The following is a 22,757-nucleotide window of genomic DNA, read 5'->3' as shown; positions in this document are numbered from 1 at the left end:
CTGCGTTCATCAACAAAACTATGGAGGCCGATAATGGACATGTCAAAATCGACAGAAAAACTGTGCATGAACTGGTCGGTGCCTGATCTGCCCAAGGAATTGAAGAGATTCAAACAACATAGCAGATTCACATTCAAAGGTCCCCTAGCCCAAAAGTCAGAGATAGAAAAAGGTCAATTACCTCATGACCTACGTCGGAGACAAAGGAAGGGAAGTCTACACAACCTTCCAGTGGGAAACTTCAGATGAGTGTGACAAGCTAGAGGCAGTTTGTGCCAAGTTTGAGAAATATGTGGCCCCATAAAAAAAACATCAAATTCATGCCACTATAAATTTCAACAGGCACAAGTATTTTGAAGGGGGAAAATTTGACAGCTTTGTCACTGACCTGCGAGTGCTAGTGAAAGACTGTGGTTACGACGATGAAGAACGCATGATTCGAGATGCCATAGTCCTGCAGGCGCTAAATCATGCATTGCAAGAGAAATGCCTGGAGAAAGGAGATGAGCTGACACTTGCCATGGCCATCAAGATTGGTCAAACTACGAAACTTCACAAGAGAGCCTGAAGGAAATCAACAAAGAAGAAGATCGCAAAGTCAATGTGACAAAGTCAGGGAATTGCTCCAAAAAAATTAGTCGTGCTAAATCACACCCACAGCAAAGGCCTAGCCATCACAAAGAGAGTGCAAAACCAACAAAGTCGGATATTAAGCAGACCACTGAAAGTGCCCCACAAAAATCCAAACCTGTGACATTTGCAACAGGCCTAATCACTTTGCATCAGTGTGCCGAAAACGCCTTGCAGCACACAGTATGGAAGGTGCCGCAGCCCAAGGCACAACAGAAAGTGATGTGTTTTCTTCAAAGGAAGAATACACTCACCTCATCAATGCATTAGATGATGAATCGGACTCAAACGAGTGGTACGAAAAAGTCTGGATCAACAACAGAAAATTAGAGGTGCAGATTGACACTGGAGCAGCGCAGTCCATTATGCCACTCCACATCTACCAAACACTTGAAGGCACAAAAGAGCTGAGCCCAAGTGACCGCAAGTTGGAGTCATACACCAGCAACAAGCTGAAAGGGTGCATCACGCTGCCTACATGCCACAAAAATGTGTGCATTGATGTGCCATACTACGTTGTACAGGCAGAAAGCAAACCACTACTCATCAGTGGAGATGCCAGCAAGCAACTTAGACTCATAGACAGAGTCTATGGGCTGGAGCAATACCCTGAGCTTAAGACGACCACTGGTACCCTTCCAGGAAAATATTCCTTGAAGATTGACCCGTCAGTTAAGCCAGTAGTGCATGGCCCGAGACGCCAGCCACAGGCCCTCATGCCAAAGATAGTCAGCAAGCTACAGGAAATTCAGCGTGACAACAGCGTGTCATGAAAGTCACGGAACCAACAGACTGGGTGAGCTCCATGGTCGTCATGGTTGAAAATGGGAAGGTGAGAATCTGTTCCGACCCAAGGAATCTCAATAAAGCAATCCGTCAGGAACACTACCCAATCCCATCAGTCGAAGAAGTACTGGCATCTTTGCCAGATGCAAAAGTTTTCTCAGTTATAGACGCCAAGTCCGGCTTCCTGCAGATTAAGCTTGGTTACGTGTTAAGCCTTCTGACAACATTTAATATGCCCATCAGCCGTTTCAGATGGCTACGTCTTCCGTTTGACATAAAGACTGCACTGGAAAACTTCCAACGAGCCATGGACACCATGCTGGAGGGTGTAGACGGTGCACGTGCCATTATGGATGACATCCTGATCGCAGGCAAGAATCGAAAACACCACAATCAGATCATGTCAGACAGACACAAGTCAAGTACGTTGGTCACCTTGTCACTGCCAGCAGATTGAAGCCTGATCCTGATAAGGTCAAAGCAATGAGAGAGATACCCGAGCCCCAGACAAAAGAGGGTGTCCGAAGGTTTCTTGGCTGCATCCAGTACTTCGCACAGTTCATCCCAAACCTCAGTGAGGTTGATCAGCCATTTCGTCAAATGATGAAGAAAGACGTGAAGTTCCACTGGGACAAACCACAGCAGCAAAGCTTTGCCAAACTCAAATAGCTTTGCAGTGCAACTCCAGTTCTGGCTTACTACAACGTCCACAAAGAGACGACAATACCATGTGACGCCAGTAGCTATGCTTTTGGTGGAGTTCTACTCCAAGAAGGCAAGCCAATAGCCTACACTTCCAGAGCCATGACACCAACAGAAATGAAATATGCTCAGATAGAGAAGGAGATTCTTGCAATTGTCCACTCCTGCAAGAAATTCCATCATTGGCAAGATCGTTACGGTTGAGAGTGACCACAAACCACTTCAAGCGATCTTTTCCAAATCTCTTCTGTCAGCTCCAATGAGGTTGCAGTCCATGCTCCTTAAACTACAACCATATGACTTGATCGTCACATACAAGCCCGGAAAAGAGAGCCCGCTCGGAGACCTGCTCAGCAGAGCTAACTTGCCTGACACAGAACCTGACATCAAGCCAGTCATCGTCAACATGGTAGACTACATCTCAGTAACACCAACACGCTATAGTGAGTTCCAGCAAAAAAGTGCAGACAAACTGAATGAGCTACACACAATGATCCGGAAAGGCTGGCCCGATACCAAACAGAAGACAACCACATGCCGTTCGCGAGTACTGGAACACCAGAGATGAGCTCGCATTCTCAGATGGAGTCATCTACAAGGGCATGAGAATTGTTGTCCCACCAAGCATGAGGAAGGACATGCTTGCCCTGATCCATGTATCAAATATGAGTATGGTCAAATGCAAGCATAGAGCCTGTGAAGCCATGTTCTGGCCTGGAATGACTCACCTGATAGAGGACATTGTTGCAGATTGCAGAGTTTACAGCCATCACCAGAATCAGCAGCCCTCCGAGACACTCAAACCCACAAAGGTACCTGATCTCCCTGAGTGTGCCATTTAGATGGTCAAGCGCTTATGGAAGAAAACTAGTGACAGACATCTAACGATGCTTGACTACCGTACGACCCCACTTGCAAGCTGTGATCTCTCACCTGCTCAACTCCTTATGAGTCGCAGACCTCGAAACAAGCTACCTGTTGCACGCTCCCTACTTCGTTCTAAGACACACAAGACATCAGACATACAACGCCTCCTTGCACAAGACATGGGCAAACAGGAACACTACTTGAACCAAAAGGCACATGACTTACCGCCACTGATGTCTGGAGATGCCGTGAGGATTGCACCATTTCCAGGTGCCAAGCAGTGGGTTCCAGCCACTGTGGTAGATCATCACGAATCCCCACGATCATACATAGTGGAGTACCAAGGGGGTAAATACCGACGCAATCGACGACATCTCCGTCTCTCCACCCACGTGGCAAACCAACAACCACCACCGGCAGTCATAACAGACCCTGAGCTCGAACCTTTTCCAAAACCCAAGATGACTACACGTACCCCTCACCAGACCCATAAACCTGACCTGAGTCCACAACCAGCACCTCAAGACGTCAGCCCCACAAAGCCACCCTATGTCACCCGAAGTGGACGAATTGTCAAGCCACCTACCCGCATGGACTTGTGAACTGGACTTTAACGCTCCAATCTAAGCCTTTCATAAACAGTTATATGTGCTTCGAAATAGATCACACAATATAACCTAATCCCAAGCTCCACCACAAACGTAAGCATATGTATAGTTCTTTATAGTACATCTCATCCAGAACAACTCGGCTCATTGATAGATTGTCACATTACTACAGCACATACATGTTCTAGTTTAAATTGGAGATGTTACTCCTCAATTTAGGTGTTTGCCGGAAAAGTTTCTACAGTTTTAAGTTCAAGGTATAATGTTACTGTCTACTACTGACTGACACTGGTCAGTTTGCAACTACATCTGGCGTGTTGCAAGGTGACACTTTAGCCCCATAGTTCATCATTGTGCTGGACTATGTTCTCCGCATTTCGTTATGCGAAGATAAAGATGGATACATGATTCGTCGACGGTTGTCATCATGCAAATTGGCTTTAAGTTGCCTGGCCTTGCTTTCACTGATGATGTTGTACCGATGAGTGACACAGTCGAAGCAGCACAGTGTCAATTCCACCGTTTGAACGAACTTCACTATAAGAGGGTCTGTGTGTAAATCCACAGAAAACTGAGGTCATGTACGTTGGTGTTGATTCAACTACACCAATCCATACACGATCAGGGGATCCGCTACCCATGTGCACGGAATTCTGCTGTTTGGGATGCAACGTTAGTAATAGCCACTCGGCTTTCAAACGCCGACGACATCTGTCATGGGTCGATTGCCCAAGACTCGACGTGGTTTGGAGGTGTTCAGCAAGTGATCACCTGAAGGTCAAACTATTTACCGTGTGCATCGAGTCAGAGCTCTTCTACAGTGGGGCTAGCTGAATGCTGACAGAAACACTCGAGAAAACAATGGATGCATCACACCGAGCCTTGTTACGCTACGCACTGAATATCAGATACCCCGATCGCATCACCAATGCTAAACTGTATCATATCATTCCTGGACAGAAACAACCAACCAACAGCACCATACCGTAGAGGCGGCACACTTATGCGAACCTACCAAATACTTTCTGATGATATCAGGATTGTTGGAATCAGCCTCAATCAGTTACAACAAGCCACTCTGAACGCCGAACAATGGAAACGGACAATTAACTTATTATGTTAGCCACTGAGCAACGCCCGTGCGCTGCTGGTGCACTGGCGTCACCATGATGATGATTATGCTAGAACCTAAAGTCTCAAAAACTCCCCTGTTCATGTTTTCCCTCACATATGGAGTCAGTTGCCAACCCACATGAAGGACTCTTTGCTACTCGAATTATTCCTATGTTTAAACCGCAAAATACACTTTCACTTTTTAATGTCTAGATGTCATTGCTGTTTAGATGTTCTCAACCATTGTTCAACTAATTTTAGTCTAGTACATCCTACTTTATTTGTTTATGTGGTAATTTTTAATTTTCCTTTTCTTGGATTTATATAAATCAATTAATTTTGATGTGCAATCCAGTTTAAATTTTTAAAGCATATTTTACTTAATTCCAAATTATCTATTTGTCAATCGTCAAATCTTGGGCTGAATGAACAGACTTTCAAGTCGCAGTGCCTTTCACTTTTGTTCGTCCTGGCCACCCTTGGTTGGACTGTTCTTGGTTTGTGTACTACTTCCCCTTCCTCCTTACATCCCAACCCCAGCCCCCCTTTCCCCACCCACTCCCCTGACACCTCTTTCCTACCCATTGCCTGCCCTGCCACTCTGTATTCCCACTCTTTCCCTGTTTATTTTTCCAATTGTTCATTATTTTCATATTGTAATGTTCTCCATATTGTTTACTATACATGTATGTGCAAGGCCATATAAATAATAATTAAAAAAATTCATAATGACTGTTTCTGATACTTGCAAAAAAGGGTCTCGCAGGAGCCCATGTTATAATTGGGGAAAGATTTATGTTACCACTTTAACTTCCATCAAGCTTGTAAAAACTTTCAACTCTAAAAGTACTTCAATGTTTATCAGTAATCCCAGTGATTTATATAATTGCTCCCACTTTCATTGATTGCTTTTTAGATACAGCAGGGTATAAGATTGCTACAGCTACCAAGTCAGTCTATGGTGTATCTGCAGACCCTCAGGTGGATTATCGGCTATCTTCTTACCATGAAGGACAGGTCAATATTTGGGACCATAGACACTTTGATAAACCAATATCCTTTTCAGTTACTAACATTTGTTAAATATGGACTCTGTGCATACATAATGTTTTGCAAAAATGTTTTTCATTGGCAAAATTTCAAATTTTAAATTTGGCTACAGTACATGTAAAGGTGAACATGAAAGTGAAATGAATTTGATGGCACGAAAGATTTGTAGTAAAGTTTCACTTGAGTTGATATTTTTTCAAGTTTTGTGACTTCCCTAGGTAAATGACTTCCCAAGTTTACATTCGTGTTCGCTTTTGGGCCAAGGATGAACCAGCCTTTTACATTAAATTGAGTAATGCATGACCTGTCAGCATTATTGAAGGGTTTTCAAGATGTATTTTTGCGTTGGGAAGATGTTAATTATATATAACGGTTTGCCCGTACCCAACGTATATTACTAAGCACTGTATGCTCAGTGCTTGTCCGAGAGCTTGCCAAAAAAACCTCACAAGCTTACTCGGGTGGGACTCGAACCCACGACCTCCTGCTTACTAGTGCAGATGTCTTAACCACTCGACCACCGAGTTTGCTGGGGTCGGTTTGCCGGTCCGAGTCAAATGAAGCAGCGGGTACCGCGAACGATTTTCAAGATGTATTTTTGCGTTGGGAAGATGTTAATTATATATAAGGGTTTGCCCGTACCCAACGTTGGGTACGAGAGACATCTGCACTAGTAAGCAGAAGGTCGCGGGTTCGAGTCCCACCCGAGTAAGCTTGTGAGGTTTTTTTCGCAAGCTCTCGGACAAGCACTGAGCATACAGTGCTTATTAATATACGTTGGGTACGGGCAAACCGTTATATATAATTATTGAAGAGCCAAAAACTAATGCCAGGAATTCAGCATTTCCTTATATTTACTGATTTCCTTATTTATTTCAATGTTATTTGAAAAAGCTCCGCTGTTCAAAAGTCTTGCTCAGTTTGGAATTTCATCTTCTTTTTTAGATGACTTCCTTGTGTTTGGTGCAGTTTTATACCCTCTATAGAATTAAGATGTTTACTGTCTGTTTTTTTCCCTAGAGTTTATCTAACGAATGTTTGGCTGCTGTCAGATCTGTCCTAATGTGCTTTTGTTTGTTGTATTTTGCTCTGTTTCATTGTTAGTATATTTTTCCATACAGGTCTCTCAAATGACATAACTTCCCACCGATTTCCTTTAGCAATGGCATTTTGATGTCCAATTTTCATGACACACATCTGCTTCACCATATTTCAAAGATATTTTTATCAATATGCGCACTTATATAGAGCTTTTGCACACACACAGGATGAAGTTAAATACCCAGGTGTAATTTCCCTGCAAAGATGGTGTTTTCAGAGAGAGGTCTATAATGGTTTGTCATCTAAACTACAGAAATACCACCGTCTTTGAATGGCACATTGAATCACACAGTTTTGCCTTCAGGGAACATTCTGAACATCACCATTAATCATTTGATGCGGGATGACGTGTAAACACACATAGTTTTCCTTATTTGTTCCACAGAGGATGTGTACACTCATTTCCGTGGTTGACATATCAATGCATCATGCTTGGTGGGTCAAAGCACAATTGCAAGGTCGAAAAATTTGTGGGTAAAAAACATGCCCCTAGCAGCTTCTTCGGGTAAGAAAATTCGACATCAACTGGCTAAGGCCAGAGGCTCACCAATCACATCCAGAGGCTGGTGTTACTGTCCAAGAAGTTGAAATGTGGACATAATCAGAAGCAATTACATGCCACTTAATTGCACAAGTAATCTGTGTAGCATTGGATACATGTAAACATTTGTGTGAAACCCACCGATAGCTTTGCTGGGTCACATGTGTAGGGGTCACTCATTATTTGAGATGAATGTTTAGGCTTCAATTTCTGGAGAGGAACACTTCACAGGTTGATCATAGTTTAAACAATACAGAGCTGTTTTTTGCATACTTGAATTGGGATGAAGGTAATTAAGTTGCAAGCCCCTTCTCCCTTAAACCACTGGCACAGATTTCGACTTCAAGATCATTTTTGAATCCCTGTTTTTTTACAACACTGGTATGACAAGAGAACAGTGTTCTCGAGCAGGTTGTGACGAATGGGCAGAGTGTAAAAAGACAAAGCGGCGAGACAAACCAGTCCAAAATGGCTGACAAATCTCTGATTTTGCACTTGTTTATTTATTCTTGATTACCTGGGTTAAATAAGTTCAGCTATTGCTGTTTTACACTGATGCCCAGTACTTTTCAGAGTAAATAAGTTAAACAGTATAATTTATAATAAAACAGAATTATATCGGTTACAATTTCAGACTGGGTATAAAAACACATTTACAGTTAAAATTACATTTATAGACAACATCCATGTCAGTACTTACTGATAAAACAAAGCAAGAACTAATTATCCATGGGTTTTCCGAAGAGGTAATTCTGGTCATGTAGGAATCTGAATTCGTTTCCCTTTTCATCTATCCATCGGGACCTTTGAATATATTCTGCAGATCATCCACAATTCATTATTCCCCAAAGCCCCTGGAGGTCCGTTAGAAGGAGTTTTCCCGGTGAAACAAGTCATTAACTTCCTGTGGTACAATGTACCTTGCCAACCAAATAACTATTTGGGACCACGGTATCAAATTTGGTGTGTCGGAAAGCACTGTATATAAAGCCTTCAGAAAGGTGCCAGTTTCTCATGGGTCAAACGCAAAAGTTCATTTGGTGGCCATCAAGCCAACGGAAACGAGAAATTTCAGCGTCATTCAGGGTAGGTCCGTACATCATGTCGGAAAGAATTTCACATGTCATGTGTATATGGACACTACTCTTTCCGCTGGATGGCTATTATAGCACAACGTGATTGAGCAATGGTGCAGATGTACCGATCGCCCCCTACAAACCTACATTGACACAGTGCTGGCATAAATGAAACCCAGTAGAGGAGGAGCCAGTTGCTAAATACAACTAGGTACAATTTTAACTATAATTTACTGGCACAATTTGACTGTTTACTCTCTCTATGCAAATGCAGTGTTCAGAAACATCAGAATGTTTGCCTGAATTTGAGGCTGTGTAATGGAAAACCTTTCTCTTGGTAATTTTATTAGGATCAAAAAAGAGCCGTATGCATATATGCCTGCATTGATTGGATGGCTTCCTAGGACTCCAAAATTTGGGGGAACAATTGGTTTTGAACACAAATATTCCATAAAAATAAAAACATTTTAGTCAATACAGTGTGGAGATATGGTAGTCATATATCAGCAACAATGACAGTATTCAAAATTCATTATTTTGTGAAATAAAAAGACATATTTTTTGTCACCCAGTTCTGCAAATCTGGAGAATGATTTTCTCTTTATAGCTGTAACACTCTCTAACTCCAATTTCATACACCCTAGGAGGTTAGAGTTAAAGAGATTTTCATACATATATTAAGTTTTGATGACGGTAGTCCCATTATCAAGGAACTTTAGATATACATTTAATAGTCAAAAATTTGCATGACTAGTAAAAATATCCGTCTTTGGTTAACCACTTGCTGCTGGATGGATTTTTCTTGAGCAAGACAAGATGCCGGCTCATTTTCAAGATTTTCCGTTTTTAAAATTCTTCAAAAATTCACCATTTCATTTAATGGCCATTTAATACCAAAATGAAGGACTGTTTGGGCACTACTCTAAAACTGACAGGTAAAATTCATTAACTCCTGAATATTTCAGCCAGGCCTGCAGCCTTGGAAAAATAGCCCAGATTGTGCAGTCTTACGTAAGATTTCTTTTGTTCCCGAAACCGGCACAGTGCACTGCTGACCTCTTTTCAATAGGGGCCAGATTAGCGTGCAGCGGTGCTGTGTGGCTCATCGCTGCGGTGGTGGAGAGCCGTTGTCCCCGCTGGTAATCTGCTTGCTCTACATGCCTCAAACCGTGGTATACTGTTTCAAAACAAGGCTGGATTGAGAGCGAAACTATTGAGAGCGAAAAAATGTTGGTAATGACCAGCAGCTCAGTCTTTTGTGCTGAGCACGGTCTTTTGTTATAAGGCCCAACTCTTTTGTCCCAGTTCCGGGCTCCCTGGCTCTGCATATAAAACCTATGTACTCGAAAACGGGGCACCCGGCAGGGAGTGGTTAACAGTGCAGACCATCAAAATGACACCTTTGACCCAATGTGATGGGGGCACGTGAAATTATGGAAAGTCATGGTCAAAATAGAAAAAGCTCACCTAATTTTCAGAAATTTGGAGCTGAAGCTTCCCTAGACCCCCGTTACACCTACACCAATGCAGTGCCTGTTACTGAAAGTGAAGAAATGGTTTGAAGAACTCGCATGTCATTATATTGGTCCTACCAGATGATGTCTCAGTTGCAGCTGTCATTTTAAGAGGAAGATTGTTTCAAGCAGGACATCTCCCCCAACTCCAGATAGGCTTGCTTTAACCCCTTCGTGCCGGGAGACGGTAAGAGCCGCCGTAAAAATTGAGATCCTCGGCCCGCTTTTCAGCTGGTATTCTCGGCCCTCGCTCGAGCAAACACAGTGAAAGAAGGCAGACCCTGGCTCTTGTATATATGGTGATTGGCCTTTGTGTGTAGCCCAGAAATGAAAAGACCGAATTTGCATCATAATCACCAGCTTCGCAATAGTCCCCTTTGCAATAGTAATACTTGCATAAGTCCTTGTGTCACTTGACTGGTCCCTGCACCTATTTTATATATTTCATTCCCAGTTAGAGAGAGGAAACGAATGTTGAGATGGGAACCAGTCTAATATTGCAAGGTACTAGTAGCGTGCATGTGGGCGATGATCACGCTTCGTGCACACATGAATCTATTTCATAAAATGGTGGACGTTAATATGCTGAATAAGTGAGGAAAGTTTTTCTCCTAACAGAAGAGGAAATGAAGATGTATGCAGGCATTGTATAAAGCAAATAATGAACGTTTCACATTCGTACAATGGTCTGATGGTAAGAATTTCATTTCCTTCGTTGAATGGAACATTTCGTCAACTATTCTCACCATTGCACTCATAAACATGCATTACTTGTATAATATATATATTTTGTTTTTTGGTGCATGTTCTTTGCATATGATTTTCTTTTTGTGTTGTTTATTTTACATGTTTATGTGAAAAGGTTACAGTAAAACTCGAGTATAAACAACTTTTCTTCCAGCAGCCATTCAAAGTATATGATTTTCTTTTTGTGTTGTTTATTTTACATGTTTATGTGAAAAGGTTACAGTAAAACTAGAGTATAAACAACTTTTCTTCCAGCAGCCATTCAAAGCAGGTTCACTGCTCTCATATTACTTTCCATACATCATACTGTCAGTTTTTATTATTCCTTGATCAAAATAATTTAAGTGTTAACCATCAACGAAGCCCGTCAAATTAACAAACTGGCTTGGAGTCCATCTCGCTATGGCCTGCTAGCCTCACTGTCAAGGGATAGTTCGGTGGTGAAGCTATACAATGTGCAGCATGTTTGTAAGTTGTTTTAGTCGGAAAATTTTCTGGTAAGAAATGTAGTGATCACAACAGGTGTACTCTTGTTTGGAGGTGACCTTTTGCATTATTCAACATTATGGTGAAATTGGCACAATTAAAAAACAAAAAACCGATGAACACAACAGTTACAATCAATGTCAACAAGAATGGCCATCGTAGCAGAAACATTGCAGGGTACATCTTGCAGGAACATATATAAATTTACATATTTACTAGTGTAGCGACAACCTTGTACCCATGCTTGCTTTTGGCAAATCACAATCTATAATACTCTATGTAACTATACTGTAACAAACCTTTCTGTTTGGTAGTTGTTTTGTGAAAGAAGAGAAAGTCTGAAGTAAAAAGTGAATGAAACACTGTTTTATTGTTGGTTGTTTCGTATCATTTGCTCTTTTGTTCTGAATAGGTAGCGAGGTGGAATACACTGAACGCCTCCTTCAACGTAAGTACTCTATTCTCAAGATTTTAACATCGAGCCCAAAACAATCTGTGCATGCTTAATTAATTTGTAAGCAGGTGCATACATGCACATGTTAGTCCTTAAAGCAGATTTGGACTCCTTGCATAATAATGGGTGCAAGTAAAACATTGGACAGGTTTTACTCTTGTTACTCTTGTTCCAGTTTAATATCGATATGTACGGTAATTATTGGATTATGGGGCATGTGGTATGTAAGCTGCAGCACACAAAAATTTGCAAATTCAGATATGAAGTCAGTGAATTAGTTACACCAGTGTATAGGCTGCACCACAGCACCGACCTTGTCCAACCACAAGCCATCATGCTGTATGCTGAAGTGCTGGTATGAAAATGGTTCCACTGCGCATACAATCCTAAAAGTGTAGAGTACATGAACGATAGAGTGTCACTATTACAAAAAACTTTCGTAAGTCCTCAAAATTACCAATTACGGTGGGCAGGATGAATGTCATGGCTGGATGGGCCACATGGCAGTTCTTTTTTTTGACAGGGCAGGCATTGGGGGTTGTGAACACCAACAATACACATGGATCTTTTCAGAGCCACACATTTTCAAGAGTTGTCCCTTTTAAAATAAAATGGAATAAAGAATTCCCTATCATTCAGATTTCACTTTTCTTGGTCCTTTTGATCTTTTCATCTTGTCCTTTTTGTAATATCTGTCCTTTTTTAAAGTAAGTTGTCTAAAAAAGTCATATTTTCAGAATAATTGTAGTTGGGTGGTTCTTTCTAAATGGTACTGTGATTTAAAAACATGTCAACAGTTACCAACTGACCGGTGAAATAATAATCAACATAGACTACATGATAAAACAGACAAACACCAACAGGTGTACCACTCAAATTGTGAGGTATGAGTGGTATTTACGGTACATTTGTGAGTCTATTGAGTCCCTCTGGATTGGTTTCCTTTATTTCCAACATGTGAGTAGAGCGAATGTAAACAGCAACCAACATGACCAAAGAAAACATGATTGCATTGCCCAGAGCACAACCTTTATGCATGACCCAGGCTGTGGTGCCGCTTCTGTGACTAATTTATTCTTGAAATGTTACCGTATAAGTTGCCCAGTGTTTAAGCTGCCATGGTCTATATTCCAAAAATTGTGGTACTTGTGGGCACGAATGATACTGGGCTTTGTGAAAAGTTACAATTGCTTACCACACACCAATACAGTTTCCTGTGAATTATTAGCTGCAGTCACTTTAGAGGACAATAAATTGTGTAAGCAGGTTGTATGTGCTGCTGTATTTGTTCAGTGTGACATGGCTCAAATGTGAGTCAAATCATGCAGAACCAGGAAGACCTTCAAAAAGGGGAGTAGTCCAACAACGACGGGCAACAAATTTTACTTACATGTATCTCGAGAATTTGCGTAATCTGTGATGCTATTATATAATGTGATCTAGAACTTCTTTCCTGGCATTTTGTGAATCTCATGAAAACACGAAATACGTTTGCATGTACGAGATTGGTCCATTGGTGCTTTCATTGTGTTGGGCAAGTGTCTGAACATTTTTGTGTTGAAAAAATGCTGGGAATCCAAGTATGATTTGTTATTGTATTTTCGAATGGTTTGATGTTGCATTGTTAAATACTTGTAGCTGTTGGAGGTGCACAAGTGTCCACCTTTGCTTGGCATCCTACTTGTGAGAATCGTATCCTAACCATCACACATTCTGGGGTATTCAGAGATGTTGCCATTCATGATCCTGTATCCCTGGTAAGTTCACTTTAACTCATTCCAGTGTCACCTGTTATTCTGCAGATGTTTAAGCTAATGTCCAAGGTGACAGCTAATTTCTTATTCTATTGTTTCCTCATTTGATGTAACCCTTATGTAACATGCATATTTGATTGAAAACATGATTTTTGTCCAAAATGTATTGCTTGTACATGTACGTATGTAGAATTTAATTTCAAATTAGTGATGTTGCATTTCCTTGTATGCAGTGTAATTTATTCGGATTTGTGGCACTGTCACTTGGTGTGGTCAGAGTGGAATCAAAGAAACAAACCAATTTTGTTTTGATGTCGCTGATTTTGTAAATTGTAGCTATTACAGTGGTGTGCAAAATTATTTGAACACTTGGCATTAGGTACTTAAGTTACTTGCGATAAAATGGTAATCAATATACCCATTAAATGTTTTGTATACATACAAATTATTTGGTCTTCTGCTTTCAACCTACCCCAAACAGTCGCTAAACATGCAAATTCCTTTGCGTCTGATTCAGTTTGCTAAATCTTCTGATCAACTGTAGCGTGCCCTCTAGTCCCATGACGCATAGCGGAATGGCCGCCGTGTTTGTCCTTTTCCTTAGCGTGATTCTAAACGGATGTGTCTTTTTGACATCTTCAAGTTTATCGAGTTTCTGTTTCACTACACACCTTTGTGACATTCTGATCAAACTGTAATGTATTTTAATAAACATACATTCTATATTTCTGAGTTTATGTGTATATTTTCTTGTTTTGGTGGTATATTTTCTCTTTTCGTGTGTGTGCATTTAATAGATCGTTGACTCTACGCTGTTACTACCAAGCGATACATAGGGTCAATGGGGCAACCTGGGATTGTTCGGGGTTCCATGAGGTGGTGCAAGCGATCAGATACCGTGGTCCCCCTCTTTCCTTGGTATATTTATAGGGTCAGCGGGGCGACCCAGGGTTTGTTGGGGTTTGCGAGGAAGTGTGAGCATTTCGAATTCTGTGACCCCACATTCCCTTATAAACCAACAGGAGTCAGTCTGAGGAGGATCGAGTGGCACCTTGCTAAACTTGTGATCCCGTGGGTAATACCTGCTGGCAGTACCATCTTTGGTTCAGTTCAGGGTTAGCCCATGCCATGCTTCAAGGGCCTGAGCTGCAGTGGGCAACACCCGACATCGGCATGGCTCACAAGTCTACGCGCCGGAGCGGCCTTACACTGCCAACGCTAGCTACACCGGCCGCATCACCCCTGGTGCCATTGTCTTCAGACACCCTTTCAACCGGGGCACCCGGCCGTGACAAAGACGCTGACGTTCCATGGGACAACACAACACTGCACCTCCACGGTATTTTGCCCGAGCGTGTGATGAAGGTTCACCAGTTCGGACCAGGTAGCCGTTGCACTTCGAGCGCTCAATGAGAATGTCAACCCTATTTTTGAGCAGTTCGTTTGGATCTCCGTTCTAGCCACTTGTGCACGTAGCTGTCCTCCAACTGCCTGCTGGTCTTCCTTTGAGCCTCTCAGTGACGTTGATCAACTTATCAGTGAAACTGGCATTCCTGCTGGCAGCTACTACCTCATGGCGTGGCAGCGAGCTGAAGGCATTGTCCATCTCAGAATGCCACATCCGATGGGAACCCATGGTGTTTGTCTCATCCCAATGCTTTGGTTTCTCACCAAGAACCAGTCAGTTTCCATCCATCCTCCTGACATTTTTGTACCAGTCATTACCAAACACACTGGGGGTTCAGATGACAAACCATGGTGCCCAGTACAGAATCTTAAATGGTACTTGGCCAAAGCCCCCCCAAAAAACAGCTTTTCGTCACCAATATAAAACCTCACCAAGGTGCGACCAGAAACACTATAGCCAAAAGGCCAGTTTCAGCCATCAAGGTTGCCAACCCAGAGTGAAGTGGAGACCTCAGTAATATTACCAAATTGACGGAGATCACTTTTGGATTGATTATCTTTCAAAATCCAAACAGATTTGAATTAAATTGGTCGAAGTTGATTTGTTGTAGGGGGATGTTGCTTACATGTAGGAACAGGTACCACACAAGCAACCTTCCACTGAGCAGGAACACCTTCCCTAAATGAGTTTAGGATACTAAACTCAACAGCAAACTCTTTAATAATTTTAGGAGGAACTTGATCAGGGCCAGCTGATTTGCCCGATTTCAGAAACTTCAATTTCTTATGAACATCCCATGGTAATAACATAGGAAGTTTTGTAGCTGGAAGGTAAGTATGTAGTTTACAAATATCCAAAGGATGAAGAGCATAAGAAACGCCAACCAACCTAGCTACGTAGTCATTGGCTATGACAAGATTCTCATTCTGACAAGGATTAATAATACCTGGATAAATAATATTCAACTCGGGAACATTTGTTTCAGTCACTGACCCAATTTGTCTGCCATTGACAGGGATCAGAATGTCTTAAATTGCTAACTTGATCGGCATAATATTCAGTTTTGGTTTTCTGAACTTCTCTCTTAATGATATTTCTAAGTTTATGCCATTTAGTGAAATCTTTAGAGATGTAAGCTTTCTGGTGATCGTGCATATATTTTTTAAGTTTAGTAGTCAGCCAAGGTATATCACTGACTGAATCCTGATCGTCTTTAAAGGAAGATGCGTCATTAGAGCATCATCCAATTTGTACAAAGCATCAGCCTTACTCCAAGTATTTTGTTAATCAAAAACTTCACACCGGGTCTGATTTTGTATCCAAGTTCCAAAAGCATAAACAGAGGTATAATTGAAAGGATGAAAAGTTTTTAATCTATAATCATTACACGGACAATGCTTGGCCGGCTTCCATAGAACACAAATGTGATTACTTCTCCCAATAGGTGAGAGAGGTTCCAGAGAACTGTACAAATGTTCTAATCTCTTGTTGGTAAGTCTTAGATCCAACTGAAACACTTGAGTAAGCACACACTCAGGCCATGCAGAACCAGGATCCAGTGCAGCATCCATTGTGCCCGCCTTCACTCTTCCCACCTCAAAGCTTCACCAAGCTAATCCCTACTTCTGGATCCCTCTCTACACCATATAAGCTCCACTCCCAGTCAGAATCCTGCAGTCTCCTGAAGACGGACAGAAAACACTGTTCGAAATGTCAAGTTTTTCCCTGGTTCTTCTCATAACCACACATACTCAAGAAAAAGATTGATACATGGTGTCACCGCAGTCGTTTTACTCATCTAGTTTCTTTCGCCATGAAAACTTTCAAGTCTTATCTGATATTCATCCGATTGAGAATAACGATGCCTCCATCAGGGTACTGAAGTTTTAAAATATCAACAGTACGAATTCAGTAATCCCTCAGAAATGATTAGGTGAATAAGTAGTGATATGAACTACACACATGGCAATAGTTATCTCTCTTGGGAGTCGGTGTGGTCTAATCAATTCCAGTTTAAAGGCACTTCAATGAAGTCCAAAGATCTTATGGGGATTCCTTCTTTGATGTATAATGCTACGCCACCGCCTCTACTATGTCTCGGACTCTGGAAAATACTTTATAGCCATTGATAGATTTGAAGTTGTTTAGAGTGCTACATGGAAACCACGAATCTGTAATAGCAGCTACCTGAACCTTATGATGGAATATTGCCTTAGCCTCATCCAATTTGTTCATCATTGCACGTGCATTGGTGAGAGGAATAATAGGAAGATATGGCTTTGTAACTCAATGGGGTGCAGCAGTTAGAGGAACCTGGATCAGGCTAACTTTCCAGAATAAGATTTATCAGTATGACAAATACGTCTGGATGACTTGTTATTCCCAATGCGTGCTGTAACTTGAACTGGAATCACACGCATGATCATAGGCTTGATAGCAATGAGTTGTATGGCATTTTCCTGCACATTTACCTCTGTCCCAGAACATCCATGAGAATATCAAATAAAGCAGTTGAAACATGAATATTCCCTGTCCTAAGTCTGTGAAGCTGTTAATATTTTAGCGTCCAAGACTGAAGAAGCAGCATTGGTAACATCAGCTGGACTCTTCTGGATAGACCTTATTTGTGATTCCAGGCATGTACTCGGGATTGAGTTGTTTAGATTTGTCCAATCCCTACTGACCAAGGGTCCATGATTTGCGGGAATATCCATAAAAATAGTTACCTGCAATGATGGATGATGTCCTGGTATTGCTAGGGAACAGCACCATGCTTGGTCCATTTCATAAACGACACAGAAGTTGGCTTTTAACCTTGTAAACATAGATTGAGTTTACATGTGTAACTGAAAAAGGTCAAACTACAGAGCCCAGGTGGAAATGCATTTTGTGCACAGAATGGTGAATAAGGTATGGAGGGTTCCTTTGGATTCACAAATGCCGAACACCGATATGCTGATAATTGTCCACAAAAAGCAGCAATTGATACCGCTCTCCAAGCTGACAGCCATGATGAATGTCACAGATGTAGGTCGCGTACATATATTCAATGAAACACGGAAGTCAATCATCAAAGTATCACAAACATCAAAACTCATGAAGAGACAAATAATGACAAGCTAATGGCATAAAAATAATTGGATTTATAATATATCAAATCGAAGACACCGAGCTGAAAAAAAGCTGATCATCTTCGGTTTTACGTCCTTTCCCTGGAAGCAGGGGTTGGACGGGTCCTCCCTATAGTTGGCTTCACTTGCCGAGGGGGGTCTTACTGCATGTCTCCACCTCTCTCTGTCCAGCGCCATTTCAGGCCTTAACCTCAGGGCCCTCAAGTCATCCTGGATGTTATCTTTCCATCGTTTCTTAGGGCGTCTACGGGGGAATTAGCCAGTTACCACACAGTCTAGGACCCTCCTGGGCCAGTGTACAGCCTCCATTTATTGCATGTGACCATACCAGAGCAGCTGGTTTCCTCAACAGACTTCTGGGATCCCTGGTATTCTAAGCAGGTCTTGGAGCTCCTTAGTAGGCCGTCTGTCTGCGAGCCTGGCTGAACAGATCCATCAGACCATACTATTGTCGTTTCTGATGAGTCTAGTTGTGTCCTCTGCGGTCTAGGGCCGGGTCGCGCTGCCATATAGCAAGACGCTGTGCACGGCTGCGTTCTACACAAATCCTCAAGTCCTTGGTGCAATGCCACGGTTGGTGAGGATGGGTAGCAGGTCACGAAACTTTCCCCATGCTGACCTCACCCTAGCACTTATGGCATCAGACAGCCTCCAGATTGCCCAACCATGTCCCCAAGATAGCAGAAGGTCTTAACAAACTCTAAAGGTTGGTCTTTAAGCATGACCTCCTCTATGCTGTCTGGTGTTACCACTACATTAGCAGGTCCACAGCAGGTCTGGCACTTGAAGTCTGGATCTGGCTTAATCCTTCCCTTCACTCCCAAGCAGCGCTGATGAACCCAGAGGCCACAGTGCTGGCAGTAGGTGGAGTTAGCACCAACTCCTTTTGAGCAGACTCCACATGGCCACTTCACCGGCAGGGGCTGGCTTCTTGCATCGTGGGAGCTGATCAGTACCTTGGTCTTTCCAATGTTGACTTTCAGTCCTTTTAACTCCAGGCTTGTTTTACAAACTGACTACCGATCCATGACCTCTTCTACAGTGTCAGCCATGACCACGAGGTCATCTGCTTAGAGGAGCTCCCACAGGCAGCCCTGCCGGAATTCTCTGGATAGTGCCTCCATCAGGCAGATGAATAGGAGTGGGCTCAAGACTGAGCCTTGATGAACTCCTACTTTGACATCAAACTCTTGGCTGTACATGTTGTTAACTCTCACTGCAGAACAAGCATGCTCATACATGGCCTGAATCACTTTCATTATTCATTCTTCAATGCCTAGTTGTCTCATGGCCCACCAAAGTACAACTCTCGGAACATCGTCAAAGGCCTTCTCGAGGTCTACAAATGCAAAGTAGAGGCTCTTGTGCTTGGTAAGGTGTTTCTCCTGCATCTGACGTAGTATGAAAATCGTGTTAGTAGTGCCAAGGCCAGGCATTAAGCCAAACTGCATGGAGTGTGTGTCCACCTTGGAGTGAATGATGGTCTCTATGATTGTCTCAGTGAGCTTGAGCATCTGGTCAATTAGTTTGAGGCCCCTGTAATTGTTTCTGAGAAGGGGATCACCCTTGCCCTTATAACAATTAATGATGTATGACAGATTCCATTCTCCGGTGACCTTCAATAAAATTTATGCGGGCACCTTCAATAAAAAAAAAAAAGATATGGCGCATGGCCTCTGCAGGAACATGTCCATGTGGTTGAGTTGAAATTGGTTCATATTTGTGGTCTTTAGAACTAAAGGTGTAATGGGTTTTGGTCAGGGTAGTTAATCACTCAAAATCATTTCCGGGCTTAATCAATGTCCTGTTACATGTTAAACATGTGCTCCAATTCCTTTGTCTAGTCACAGTTAGCTGCTAGACTGTATCTACAAGAATGATGCCAAATACAGAGGGCTCTACACAGTATTGTTAACTCATGTTACAAAAGGAAAGCATAATCTTTGGTCTGAATTAAAGTGGTGGCCAAAATTTTTTGAAGCCTTAGCACTTTTGAACCTGAAGTCGCTTCTAGTGAAATAAACTGGTTATCTAATGTTTTCAAATTTATGGATGTATTATCAGACAACCCTAGTAACCAGCTGTTCATGCACTTCTTGCTCATTCTGTTGTTTTTGTTTGATTGCAATGCTCTTTTCATACATTAGTTGAGATTGAAATTTTTCTGGTGAAGGTAGCAAGTAAAGGTAATAAGTTTGTTGTAGCACCATGCAAAATATCCCTGTAGTGAGTGTCTGTGGTTCTGAGAAGAATTGAGAGTACTCAATGTTTCGGACAGTATTCGCTGTCTGTTATCAGAAGACTGGCAAAGCAGGAACTGAAACTGAGCAAAAGGCAGTAAAAAAGGCCCTTTTCTGATACTGAATGGAGCTACCAATTTATAACCACGGGCATAATTGCAGCCCTATAGCTCTGTGGACAGGTATATGGACACCAATTCGTGGCGACATCTTAGAGGGAGAGGAAGGAAGAAGAAACTTTCTGAGAGACATGTGAATCACTTCTAATGAAGTCTTGGAGACCAGACAAGAAGCTCAAGGGAGCTTTGAGACAACATCAACAGCATTCTGACTGGTTGTGCGACAGTTTGTTCAACTGTGCACTGAAGGTGATAGGACTTATTGACAGAGAAGCAGCTAGGAAGCCATCATTGAGGGAGAACAATAGGGTGAAACGTCTGACTTTTGCAAAACACAAGCATTTGACAAAGTAGGATTGGTCTAAAGTCCTATGGGCATACGATGAATGTAAATTTAAACAGTCTGGAACACAGAATATGCAGATGTAGACAGAAGGGTCAAGGGAACAAGAACGAATGCCATTTAACCATTGAACTGTAAAGCACAGTGGGGAAGTACCAGTATACCAATACTAATGTGAGCTATGGTCACAATTACTTTATTTGATACTGTTGAAAACTAGACACCAGGCATTGTTAGGCATTAAAAATATCAGTTTCCTCAGATATGTCAATTATTGGAATAATTTGGAATAAGAATATTATATGGATAAATACACTGTACTGATTGCCATTTCATCACAGGGAACTACCCATGTTTAATTATTTTGCACACCGCTGTACGTACAGATATGCTTTCTGCAGGAGCTCCCTAAAGGTTGTTAGTTGATATGGTTAGCTGACATAGTATTGTCAGCTGACACTTATCAACTGATCGCAAGGTGTTACCAGATTTCTGCTCAAAATGATGTCAGTGTTTCTTAGTGAAATTTAGTTAATATGTAGGGCTGCATAACATTTGTACGCTCACATACACATACACATATATGTTAAACTACAGATGACATTCAGACTAGAAAACATATATGAAATGCCAGAAAAACTCCTACACGTTTTTCATCGTTATTTTGAGTAATGTAAAGAACATGAAAGAATGTTACTATATTTAAATTACCTTGTTTTCTAACCAAGAGATTAGTAAAAAATATTAAAACATGGTTTTTCTAAATGTAAAAAAATAAAGGTCATACACATTGCTTATAAATTTCTGACATATTTGAATTTGTCATTGAAAATTAAGGACCAAACCGTGAGTTAAAACATTGTAATTATGAATTAAACTGCAAACTAAATGAAATCTAGTGGTGAAAATATTAAATCAAATACTAAATTAAGCTTTAAAAATTTTGGAATGAAACGTTTCCATTTTATATGTACACTATATTTATAAAAGTAAAATAAGCCGTTCTTTAGCACACGGCACATCAAATCCACATGACTTCTAGCTGAACAACACCTATCTTGATGTCTGCAAAGGAATCGTTTACTCACTGAAATATGTATTGGCTAGCATGGTCATACTTTTTTCAGGCGGATCAGATTGTTAATTCTAACTACCAATATTTCTCATATTTAATGCAGCAGATCAGTTCCTAGTTGGATAAAAATGCACCTTACAAACCTCAACCATCGATTATCTGTTGTCCAATAAATCTGTCATGACCTTGGACTTCTAATCCAAATGTACAGGTGCATGAAATCAAAATAAGCAGTTACATGTAACTTACTAGATCTTCCCTCACCAAGCTCACAGATTACGTAGATTGTTTTTATAGTTAGCAAGGAATTTGTAAATAGATTCAGTCATTACCGTTCAATTTGGCATGTGGCTCTTCTGAAAGAAAAATTACTCATGCATTTGAATGATGTAATGATGATAAATCCTCATTGTATTTTTGTCGTAAGCTACCTAATGCAAATTTATGTTGTGGTCTGAATGGTTGGATGTTGTTTAGACACTATCACCCCAGTCTACCTGCATGTTGGCATCTGGTAAGAACCTGCTTCTCGTCACTGCAGCAGATAATCATCAAGTTCAAGATATCTCTGTTCAGATGAAACAAAGAGCCATCAATGGTTATGGCTTGCAGGTATGTCACATAAGTTGAAACGTTCTTTTCTCACAAGGTGCATTCAACTACATGTATGTATACATACCATGGAAAGCTGCCGAAGTGAATGGTAAATTATAAAACAAGTATGCCGTTCGGCTCACAATAAATTAATCATGTGGCATAGATTATTTACTTTGGTAGCTTATTAAATCTGATCGACTTCAAATTTGGTTGAAATCATCTTAGACTACCTGCCAGAAAGGTTTAGGAGGAGATTCGTGACATTGTTAGGTGTCACATGACAAGAAATTACACTTTGATATAGTTTTTATCTTTAAAAAGCCATATAAAATCAACCAGAAGATCTTCATCTTGCTTTCAGCTATAAGTGATTAAGTAATTTTCTTTCTTGATTTTTTTGTTGTGGTCATAAAAT

General features: G+C 41.3%; 1 protein-coding gene across 5 annotated transcripts in view; it reads left to right on the top strand.

Annotated features, from left to right (window-relative positions):
• Positions 1-22,757, top strand: part of LOC110988453 (GATOR2 complex protein MIOS-like) — a 147,501-nt gene that overhangs the window by 58,570 nt on the left and 66,174 nt on the right. For all 5 annotated transcript variants that reach the window (XM_087147893.1, XM_022251952.2, XM_022251950.2 and 2 more), the window contains exons 8-12: positions 5,623-5,759; positions 11,080-11,203; positions 11,634-11,669; positions 13,314-13,432; positions 22,223-22,357. In XM_087147893.1, the coding sequence (XP_087004019.1) occupies positions 5,623-5,759; positions 11,080-11,203; positions 11,634-11,669; positions 13,314-13,432; positions 22,223-22,357 (551 nt within the window). The remainder of the gene's footprint in view (positions 1-5,622; positions 5,760-11,079; positions 11,204-11,633; positions 11,670-13,313; positions 13,433-22,222; positions 22,358-22,757) is intronic.

The sequence above is a fragment of the Acanthaster planci genome, linkage group LG17, assembly GCF_054643075.1.
Source record: "Acanthaster planci isolate LZ-2023a linkage group LG17, COTS_SCS, whole genome shotgun sequence".
Taxonomy (NCBI): Eukaryota; Metazoa; Echinodermata; class Asteroidea; order Valvatida; family Acanthasteridae; genus Acanthaster; species Acanthaster planci.
Note: the sequence above shows the minus strand (reverse complement) of the source record. Positions and strands in the feature narration are given on the sequence as shown.